This window comes from Neodiprion fabricii, chromosome 2 (genome assembly GCF_021155785.1).
Source record: "Neodiprion fabricii isolate iyNeoFabr1 chromosome 2, iyNeoFabr1.1, whole genome shotgun sequence".
Lineage (NCBI taxonomy): Eukaryota > Metazoa > Arthropoda > Insecta > Hymenoptera > Diprionidae > Neodiprion > Neodiprion fabricii.
Window position 1 is genome coordinate 30,171,921 of NC_060240.1, and position 11,887 is coordinate 30,183,807.

Genomic DNA, 11,887 nt, shown 5'->3' on the forward strand with positions numbered 1-11,887 from the left:
TCTCGGCGAAAATTTTGTTTTATTACGCAGTTACGGGGGTAAGTCGGATCATTAGGTATTCCGAAAGATATCGTTGAAGAAGCTATGTATTAAACCTATATACATTATACCCGTATACAATGTATACTTAATGTAAAATGTACCCTCGTACCACGCGACGTGGTTGATCAAAAAACAATTAACATAAATTTCTTTTCCTCCTCTTGTTCGCTCTCCGTCCCTCAACTGCCGTTTGCGTTGCTCACGTTCACCTGAAACTTGCACATTATTCTCATTCGGTATTCTTTCCGTGCGCTACAAGTGTTCCCCAGTTCCACGAGGGCCCGCAAGGACTTGAAACCTAATCCCTTTGAATGTGCTTTTGCACCTATTTCACTTTGCTTCCCCTTTTTTTGAACCCTTATATCTTACCCCAAACTAATTCCTGCATCTTTTCTTCCAAAGCTTGTTCTAATAATCCTCGCACTGCAACAATTACGTTATTATAATAATTCATGAATTTATCGAATCCCAAATGAAAAATATTTTTTAATAGAAGCAATAATTCTCATTTTTTTTTTTCATGTCAATTTCGTGAAAAAGAAAAAAAATGAACGTCGAGTAGAACTTCAAATAATCTAATGAAAATTTGCGAAGAATTGATCAAAGTGTGAAAATTCTGCATAAATCATATCCGGCTACGAAAGACATTGACAGGTAAGCGGTTGCATGGCAAATCGAAGCTAGTTGTTTGGAAGAAAGAAACGAAAAAACAAAATAAGGTGTATAAATAAAATTGAAAAAAAAGAGATACCGAAAATAAATTTGTACGATCGTTCGCAGGCCCGCGGTGACTTTGGTCGCGCCTCGCAAATCATCCCCAGTGGCACATACAGACAAACACAACCCTCTTCCATGGTTGTCCAGGTTCTACGAACGCGAATAAACGGTGGAATTGAATTTATAGGTTTGCGTGACGCTGCTCTCACTTTCTCTCTCTATCTCTCTCTCTCTCTCTCTCTCTCTCACTCCACTCGTTTCTTTTGTGGCTCGATCCTTGCGTCGAAGGGTGAAAACACGTATGCATGGGGGGTACGTTGAAAAAATCCAAAACAAAACGAAATAAAGTAAAAAACGTTGTCAAAAAGAAGGCGAAAAACGAGCGTACGGTACGCGTGTAACTGGATTAGCGTATATTATTAAATAAGCACCCTTGCGCCCAAATGTAACTCTGTCTGCGTGTATCACCCACGTATCTACCCACCTTCGCGTACGTCTTCTCCGTCTCGCCCGTCCTCAGAGGGAATCCGTACTGCAGGTAAACTCGCACACACGTGCTTTGCAGCTCGCCTAACCAGCCGGCAAGATAGCGATGAGTTGAAAGAGCGGAAAAGAAGGAGGCAGGAGTGAAGGGGAAGTTTATATTTATTTTCGTTTTAGCCGCTCATGCAGCTTTCGACGGGGTCGCTCGGTGGCCAAAGAGAGAACGAGAGACCGAGAGAGCGAGCGAGCCTTGCGGTCAATTAGCTCGAGGATTTTAAAATAAACACTCTGTAGCTCTACTTAAAACAAAACCCTTTCATTTGGTTGCCCTTCCACCTCGAACCCCCTTCCAGCTCTGGTTTCAGCCCAAGCCCGAAGATTCGTAATACGCCTGTGGTGAAAATGTTGAAGGATCAGAAAATATTGGGGCTGCTGTATCAAATTTTTAGAGACGCAAAAATCTCTTTCTCAGAATCCTTGACGACGTCGAAAGTCGAAGCGCAAAAAAATCGAAATGTCAACAGGTCAAAGTATAAAAAACTGAAGCGTAGAATCGTCAAAATTAATAAGAATGGTTTTCTATACTTTACCTACTCAAATTTTGAGTTTTGAATAAATTTTAACTTTTCACGTTTTGAAAGTTCTGTTGAATGGACTGTCGCGTTTTTGAACATTCGATGTTGCGACTTTCTTATTTTCTGACCTTTCGCAATTTTTACCCCCATCGGAATAATAATATATTTCGAATTTCCGTATTCTTATTCAATCGGGACGATTCTATATTTCGACTATTCTATAATATTTTCACTTTCTACATTTTTAAATTCTATGGAACGGAGTTTCGCTCTTCTCAAAATTCGATACATCGACTCTTTCACTTTCTAATCCTTATTCATCCCCCCGTGAGGGACATTTGTCGATAAGATCAGAAACCAACTGCCGGAGGCTTGAAAACGACCGAGAATACAGCAGAGACGTCTTAAACAAACGTCGACAATGCGACGTATTATCGCGGATCTTGAAAGTTGATTATCACTCGGCTTGACACTCGGTCCGACTCTAAATTAACCTAACGGAAACACGGAGCTCGTCTAAGCTTCTTCTGCATGGGAACGTGAGATAGGAGATCGAAGTCACCGAGGGAGAAATTTTCAGATCACGTGTAATATAACACGCGAGTCCAACAAAAGCGAGAAAGGATTCGTCTCCGCGAGTCGGCGGACCAATTATTACGCACCATATAATAAACTTGTTTTTAGATGATTATCCTGAAATTCAGGTTAGACAATAAAATTAGTGGGCGTGCTCTTGAAGCCTCGAATGAGAAAATTACTCTATTGTCAACTATTTAGACAGTTTACTCCCAGCCACTACAGCCTGCGGAAGCACGCAGCGGAATTTCACTGTACGAACGATTATTTTTTACTAGATTGTCCTCTACGAGGATGGGCAATTTCCGCGATCTGCAAGCTGTAATCTTGCCGGGCGTCGCCCGGAGTAGGTACAAGTTATACACACCTACACACGTATCTGTATACGTGTAAAAATTCGCAAATTAGTCGCCAAATTGGACTGGGACAATATTTTACGAGGTCGCGATGAGTGCCGGTCCATAATTCGCGAGAATCTCCAGTTCCGATTAGTTTCGTGAATGTGGGCTTTTTGCTCGCCGACGAAACAAAAACACGAACTAAAAATGGAATGAGACAAGGAGAGAAGAAGTAAAAACGGTGAGAGTGCATTCAATCCTTAGGTTTGATTGATCGCGCTTGATGTTGCGTTGCTTATGTGTGAATAGAAAAACAGAATGCCCGATAAAAGTACCTTGCCCAAGCCGGACGTTGTCGTCAGTCCAGCAATGAGGAGTAGAATTACATCCCGTGCGTGAAAGTAGAAGATAGATACCTGCGTGCATGCTAGCATCGCGGCACTTCTAGGTCAAACATATCACAGGGAATAAATAAGACAGACGTATCCGCGGCTTCGCGGACGAATTATATTGAAAATACAATTTAGAAATATAGAAGTGACATTCTTTCTTCGTTTACCAAGCAGCTTTTACACGCCGATTAAGCGCAAGCTTCGATCGCTGGCGCGCGTTTTTGCATGACTTTTCCCGATGCATGAGATGCGAGATCATCTCGCCGCAAACCGGATTCTTCCGCGGAGCGATTCCTCCGGGTGTATACGCAAAAAATGCGCCAATACTGGTTTCCTATGAATTTATGCATTATTTTCGTGACTGTATGACGGATGCAATGATGTGTACGTAAGTATATAAGTACAATGCCGGATTAACAAGGCTCCGTTCCACTGGCACAGTAATCTCTGGATGATCTGCCGCTCGTTGCGTTTCAGTCTGAGTTCTCTCTTCGTATACCTAAATGACTCGTTCCTTTGATCTTTTACTCCGCACTTATCACACTCGTATTTGAATTTTTTATTACTGTCCAACCGTTTCGTTGTCACAGATGGCATCTTTCCTTACTGCAGGCATCGCACATTTCTAACGCAGACGGAGTCCCGCGGCCTCGAGCTTGCGATTAGTGGAATAGCTGCAAGTGGTGTTAATAAAATGATATCGTCGACACCCGATTCTGCATGACCTTTGATTCTCGCCGCCTCGAGCCTCCGCGATGAAAAAATAAATAGAAATACGAAAAAGTAAAATCGCACGACGGTATAACGAAGAACGATTTACCGCTATAGGCTATGTAATTAGCGAATACCTATTCGCACATTTACATTTATACATACATACCTGTATATAATATACATTGAAATAAATATCTTTAGCTTATCGTTTCCGCGCGGAGAAATCATATATGAACAAAACAATATACATACTCATTAGAGTGAGCGGCTTCGGATAACTACACTGGATGCGGTGGGTATGTGTAGAGGGTATAAAAAAAATATAATAATAATAATAATAATAATAATAATAATAATAATAATAATAATGACAGCGAAGAAGAAGTAATGCTGCCGTTCGAAAATAATTTTCCGGTACATCTTATAGCGACGTTGATGTACCTAAGCGTGCAATATATGCGCTTCAACTCACTTTCGAAACTGGATCATTCGAGGCGTCGGCTCAGCGAGTACAGGAACCGATTAACTCTTCGTCAAGGGGAATGAAAGTAAATTAATATCTCAATAAAGAAACCGTGGCGAGATGGATATTGATGAAATTATTTGACGAAGGTTAAGGACGAGCGAATAGAGGAAATACAAAAAAATCGAACGAGCACATATACTTTATTACCGACAGATGTGTAAATACCTGAATTCGCGTTCAGACTTTATTTAATTAAATCCGTTTGGTCCCGGTTTGTTGAATAAATTAGAAGACTTTCGTACTATAGTTTCTTTAAAACGAACACGAAGTTAAAGGACAACAAAGAGAGGGGAGTAAGATTAGATTATTATTATCCGGCAGTCGAGAGTCGATCGGAGAAATCGTGAAAGATTTCTGGACCGAGGTGCGAATATCGGATGCCGCGACTTGGTGTTACATACACTTACACGGCGTTGGTTTATTAGACGATTTGATTGACATTGGCGGGACATATCAGGGTAAGTATATCGGACGTAGAAGAGGTCGTTAACTCGTTCGCAATAAAGTGAGACACGCTTTCTGCGAGAAGTGTCTACGCACCCGTTTCGCCTTGACCCGGACGACGCGACGCAGCCCATCGCGACGGCGACGAAGCTGCGGCGGCTAGTCGCGATGGGGATAGATTTTAAAAATTCAATCTAGGAGAGAGAGAGTGAAGAGCCGGGAATATAAGAGGCTCTCAGGGCGAAGTCATTCTCAGTTTGTTATGCATTTCACGCGGACGGTGTTCGACGATCGCTCAATTCTGGGCAACCAGACGATCACGAATGACGATGGATAACAGATTCATTTTCAAAGTAATCCAACTTGTTCGTACATTTTCGAAAAACAAAAAAAAAAAAAAAAAAAAAAAAAAAAACGTGTTTCTTGGCATATTTATTTGTGGTGGTCAGTTGTCATGGTTTTCTATGTGCAGTTTTGCCCTTATTTTATTTTTCATACCGGTTTGAAAAGGCTCGTCGGAAGGGCGTTCGACATTATCAACCTTCATTTTGCAAACTGTGAAATTAAGGAACGCTACATCATCGTTTTGCAACGAGCATGATTTTTACACTCGATACTAACCGGTTATTTGCAGCGATTCGGACTTTTGAACACCCTTGATAAAGAGACCGTAGCGTACATTCGATCAGCTTAATTTATAGCATTACTGTGCCATTTAACGTGTTGATGAGTTACATGAAGGAGAAGTTTTCTATTTGTGTTAATCTGATGCAAAGTTCTTTCCCGATTGTGTTTAATCGCTTAATCATTTTTAAATATTATGGACGCTCAGTTTCGGTGTATTTTTAATTTGTTCAATATTTTTTGTTTTTGCGATATCAACCAAAACTAGTTAAATAAAACGCGTTATTGATGGAAAATATGGAATAAAAAAAAAAAACCAATTTTGAGTTGAAATGTGGAATGTATTACAATTATACAGATATGAAATTTTTATATTGAGAGTATAATAATCATAGAACAACTGTTATGAAACAAAATTTTGTTCTCTTGCAACCCACAAAGATTTGTTTTCTGCAAGATATTTTGAAACATCGTTTATGAAAAGTGTTTCTAAATTAATCTGAACGAAGTGCGTTTGACGTACACAGTAATGTGAATAAACTTTACTTCACCATTCTTTCAATCTTGTAACGATATTTTATTGTTTCTGTTTCATCTTACACAGACAATCTTCTTGTTGCTGATAGCGACAACATCCGAGGCAATATTCTTTGATTAGTAAGTATTTTTAAAAATTTACGACGCTAATTATTCTGATGAGATTCTCTGTCACCGGTTAAATATAATAATATTCAATAATTACTAGTAATTGATAAAAAGTCAACTTTTTTTCCCACCCCGTGTACCGATATAAAACTTTCGGACTAAATCTGGGCCGCGGTGCAGATTCTATCGCTCGAATTAGCGAATCGTGCGGTTTGCCGATAAATTAACCAAATCCGGAAGCGCTAATCCTAGTTAACCGCGATGTGGGCTTTGATCGGTTCGCGTATTTACCAGGGTTCAAAAGTTAAAACCATTACCCCGGTTTCGCCGACGGTGCCTCCGGGATATTGCAGGGTCGTAAACAGCGTCTGGATATTTAACAAACGAATCAAGCGTTTCTTTGGCCTCGGTAAGTCCATCCAATGAAACCTTTTCCGCATTATAGACACGCGATGGAAATTCAAGCCAGAGACTCTTCTCGGCGAGTGCATCACGCATGCATGGAGCGATCCAAAGTCGTTCATTCGCTTGAATGTTCGAACAGTTCGCTGATGGTAATGGGGAGTTAATTATAAATCGATGACAATCTGACCGGCCAGCCGCCGCTCGCTGTTCTGCTTTGAACGTTAAATCATGGGGATTGGATAACTCGTCAAACTACCGGATATCTGTGCCACTGATTTTTGGAACAACAATAAATTGATTTCGAAACCCTGTTTGACTAAAAAAATGTATAAAAAACAATGACCACTGTGAAATATAATATCGATAGCTAAAAACACAATAAATAGTTACTTATATCGAATTTCGTCGTAATTTCAGCAGTACTTTTTTATAGAATCATAATTTTCTGTACTACCGGTAACGATCGAAATTTTTCTCAGTTCGGGTTCGGAACAAATGATCGAATCGCTATTTTTCAGCCCGAAAAAAGCGCTCATGGACTTCTTCCATTCTTTGAAAGAGAAAAAGGAATCCGCGAAGAAGTCTCACGACGACGTTCATCACTATCATCTTCACTATTATCCGGTGCCGGTGAGCGTCGTCATCGACGATCATCACGAGCACATCAAGGCGCCAGGAAAGCATGAATTGGACAATTTGCACAGGTGATAATAAAGCTGTGCAAACAGTTTACATATGCGATCTTATCCGCGATTTCATCGCCGTCATAGATGCGTCGTAACGCGATCACCGATCCTTTCAGAGAGGAGCTGAGATCCTTGGGATGGACCGATCAGGAGTACAAACACGTGCCTGAACCAGAACTAATTATTCCTAAACACCAGCATCACGAAACTGGCGGTGATCTTTGGCCTCAGCAACATCAGAGTCACCTTTCAAACGGTTTGACGCTTCAAGATCAGATTGACATCGCTGGTTAGTATTTCTCACGCGAACTTTATTCGCTTCTTCTTCTTCTTCCTATACCGTACGTTTCCATTTTCTTCGTTTTTTTCTGCTCTAATTTCGATGCCCGTAGCGATTAGGCAAAAGATAGAGCGGCACTCGAAGCAGCAGAAGTACCAACCGACGGTGGAACACCATCATCCGACACACATATCTGTCCATCTTCCTTTCCATCAGGAGATCATACTTCATCAGCCGGCCCCCGCAAAGGAGGAAAAAAAGGTTCACCCGTTGACAGCATTTTTTGAAAAACTTCACAGCATTAAAAATTCTCTCTTCAGTTCACACGATGACAAAAAGTCCCATCAATGCGACGATAAGAGCGAAAACGTCGCCACCATTACCTCGAAAATCAAGTCGAGCAACGCTTTTACAATTTACACGTTTCATCCAAAAAATTTGAGGAAATACTGAATTTATTTGCATCGTCCACTTTTTCCCCGTTTCATTTTTTCTCCATCGAGATTGGAGTCAGTTTTAGTTTTTCAATTATAGTTTCTATCACAGTTTTACCCAGAGGCTGAACATTTAATTAAAAATCTCTACGTCAATACAGGCCAGATTCGTATTTCTATGACATAACTAATCGCGTGTTTTCATCTTTCGTATGTTTTATTTCTTGTTTCTCTTTTCGCCCCCCTCTATTAGTGCGTATTATTATATCTTCACTGTCGATTCTCACATGCATAATAAACTGCCCCTGAACGATATGGCGCAGAGAAAATAATTGAGGTGAAAAGTTTGTACATGCGGTGAAGTCTGCGGGTAACGTTTTCTCATTATAACTTTTTCGTTATTTATTCTTTGTCTTTTATTTCATCACTATCATTACTGTGGTTAAACTTTATTTTACTTCATAAAATTTCGCAAGTTATACGTTTAGCAGCTATACGTGTCCGAACTTCCGGTTTGCTGATATTATATATTAATTTGCGAATAGAGCGTTTTCTCGTTGTCACATAACGCAAAACGAGTGCAGTGTCGAATGTTGATTTTTTATTGTATAAAAGAAACCAATTGTGATTATAAGTATAATTGGCGTGTGGTACAGTTTTATCATCCTGTTTCCCAATTTCCTCAATCTTGCCAAATGTAGTTAGATTTGTAAAAATATTTTCACGCTTCCACGTAAAAGGTCGAGCATTCTGAAATTATTATCGAAAAATGTAAAATACCTTGCAATAGAATAATGTAAATATTTACCGGTTGTAAATGGAAGAGATGAATTTAAAAAAAAAAAAAAAAAAACTGTTATTCTCTCTTCGCGTGTATTTTATACCCGATGTAAACGTAATATAATAATATTAATACAAGCCGAAACGTCGAATCACACGGATTTACGTTTACGGCTGTTATACACGTGTATATACATTATATTACGGAAAATGCTTGCACTGGTATGGATGAGAGAATGAAAGGGAGACGAATGATGTTTGGAGACAGATATTTTACGGACCGGTGTAAAAATTTATTTGCCAATGACGCCGCATGGACACCGCTCAGCTATATACCTATGTATATACATATATTTGGAGACAATAGAAGAGGAAGAAGAGGAGGAGGTGGAGGAATGGTTGCCTGCGTTGAAAAAAACGGGGAGACGTATTCGGGCAGGATGCGAACTCCGACCGCAGTCGCCGTTGTCATAAATCTGTTTGTGCGAGTAGGATATTTGAAAAAAAGGTCAAAATGAAAACGACATAAAATAAAAAATGAAATCAGCTGCCCTTCTAGGCTTAAATTTTATACCTCGTCTTTTACATCCTCTCTTTATTTTTTCACCTACCGCTGACGAATCCAACTTACGGAGAACCCTTCACTCTCTTACATTCACTCGTTGTATCTTGATTTTTCACCTCGCTATTCATTCATATTTTTGGGATTCCCCCGCACAATTCTCATAACACACCGCAACGTATCGAAATGCCTTGATCCTTGATCGACGAGCAACAAATTCGAAATGTAGCGCATGTACTTACCGTGCTCCACGTCGGAGTCCCGATGCAGATCACACGGACATTTTCAAGTCCACGTCGCCGTCACGAACTTATCAATTGCGGCGTCAGGGGCTCCAGCCACACACATGTACACCCACTTCAAAACAAAAACTCCTCAATATTTAGCCACTGGAACCGTTGATGCTTTCTTTCCGCGATGACAACAATCCGGCATCTCTACGCGGTCACCCGAACACCTTGATATCTCAACCGCAGAAAACCGGACGCCTTTAATATGTACGTATCTAAGATTTTGAATATCTAAGATTGACGCCCGCCTCCCCCCCACCCCCGGCCCCCGGCCCCGTATCGCTATTGCTTACAAACCGATATCTACTTAACTGCCTCGAACACTTCCGATCGTCAACACGTCTAGAACTCGACTGAAAATTCTGAAAACCAGCTCGCCGATTTCTGCCCGATTGTAGCGCCCGATTCCAGTGGCTAATCCGAGAAACTTTTGACTGTCAATAAACGGTCCGTTACTTTTGCACACCTCATTCAAGTTCAATCTCTATCTGTAATTACCGCGAGAAAAATATTTTTATATTCTGATTTAAACTGAACATGTCTTCCCCTGTATTAACATTAACGTGAACGTAAATTTTTTTTTTTTTTTTTTGCTTGTTTTCATTTTAAATAAGGATTTATTACAATTAGTCAGAGACAACACTTGTGTTAACATCTTTTGGTCCGTGCTGCAGGCTGAAGATTTACGATATGTGAGTTGATTTACAGCTTCTTGGAAGGGATTGTTATTCATGGTTAATTAAACAATACGTACCGGACTCTTCAGAAGCAGAACCGAAAATAAGACGAAAATAAAGGTTTTAAATGATAGGGAATGGAAACCGCAGATCAACCGGCAACCAAAGTTAACGTTCCAATTGTCAAATGTGAAGTCGAAAAGAAGAACGAGTTGAAAAAAGGAAACGGATAGAGCGAACGCATTATGATGGCGTGAAATTCAATTTTCATTCCGGAGGATTTCTTTGCAAATTTTTGTATATAATACTTATGCGATTCGTTGATCAATCTATAAGATATAAGATATAAGATAAATATTTTAAACTGTGGTTTACACGAAATAATTAAAAATGAGGAATGAAAGGGAAATTCAAAAGGGGGTCCCAATGAGGAGTAGGAAAATAGCCGAGCCTCGACCGTTGAAAGGGAGGGTATGAAACAAAACGATGAAAAAAAACAAAAAAAAAAAAAAAAAAAAAAAACGGGGGTGAAAATAAAAACGGAGAGAGACATAGAAAAAACAGATATAAAAAAAAAAAAAAATTCAATTAATTCCGAATGTGTGACCTTTGGGTAAAAATGGCAAATGTTTTTTTAGGCCTTTATACCTGATACCCCATCTCCTCCTCTCTTTATCTCTCTCTCTCTCTCTCTCTCTTAGCCGGCAGAGAGAACCGATGGAGCCAACGCAGGAGAGCGTACGTTTGAAATGAAATTAATTTTTTTTTCCACTTTTCTCTCACGCTGTTGTGTGTTTTTTCCTCTTTTCCTTTTTTTTTTTTTTTGCCTTGTTTTAATTCTTGTAATTAGAAACAGAAGGGGTTCGTGTTGATTCTCGACGTTTACAATTAGAACGAATTAAAAGATAATATTACGCACCGTATTTTATACGCGCGGTGCTGAGGGCGAGTTAATTTCGATCTCTTGAAAAAGAGGAACGATTTTTCTTTTTTTTTTTTTGTCATCTCTTTCCCTTTACGTGTTATTCATTATATATACACACACACACACACACTCACACACATTGCATGCATATACATACATTCACATGTGTACACGCACGTCTGTCAACCGTATTTTATCCTTTCAATTTATTTTCACAACCGCTCGTCTCCCAGCGATAATTTTTGTGCTTCACGGAAGAGAGAATAAAAAGCCCGGAAAAAGCAATAAAACAGAGGAACATCGTTATTTCAAAAAGTAAAAGGGACGCCGCGATCTCGCATGCATGTATTAGACATACGTATCCATACGTATGTATACATACAGACATATACAGATGTAATGTATCTGTTTCCATAATTCTGCAACTTATCAAATACAGCCAATTGGAGGTTGAGGTCGCTGTTTCCGTGCGGCAAGAAAAAGACGCAGGATGGTGGAAAGGGAAGTGGAAATGGAAGTCGGATGAGGGGCAGCGGGAGGAGTTGGTTGGATTCGGATGTGAAGTTTTAAAAAATACGTATCTCAGATGAAATTGAGGCACGTACCACCGCAATACGTTATAGCTGGAACGTTTTATGAACTGAATAAAGTATCGCAATAGGTGTAATGCCTCGGCCATTTATGCTGAGTTATTGCTGGGTATTTCACAGAATTGGCTTCGAAGCGAACTTTGAATTTGATGTAGCGATTTCGCAAAGTCCCGATACAGATT

At 39.8% G+C, this 11,887-nt stretch overlaps 1 protein-coding gene across 1 annotated transcript; it reads left to right on the plus strand.

The window, feature by feature from the left end:
• The first annotated feature begins 5,020 nt into the window (after positions 1-5,020).
• Positions 5,021-8,521, plus strand: LOC124175020. The gene is made up of 5 exons (XM_046554818.1): positions 5,021-5,160; positions 6,036-6,088; positions 7,000-7,185; positions 7,284-7,456; positions 7,560-8,521. Exons 1-5 carry the CDS (start codon positions 5,131-5,133, stop codon positions 7,898-7,900), a joined length of 783 nt encoding a protein of 260 aa, XP_046410774.1. The 5' UTR covers positions 5,021-5,130; the 3' UTR covers positions 7,901-8,521.
• Positions 8,522-11,887: the final 3,366 nt, after the last annotated feature.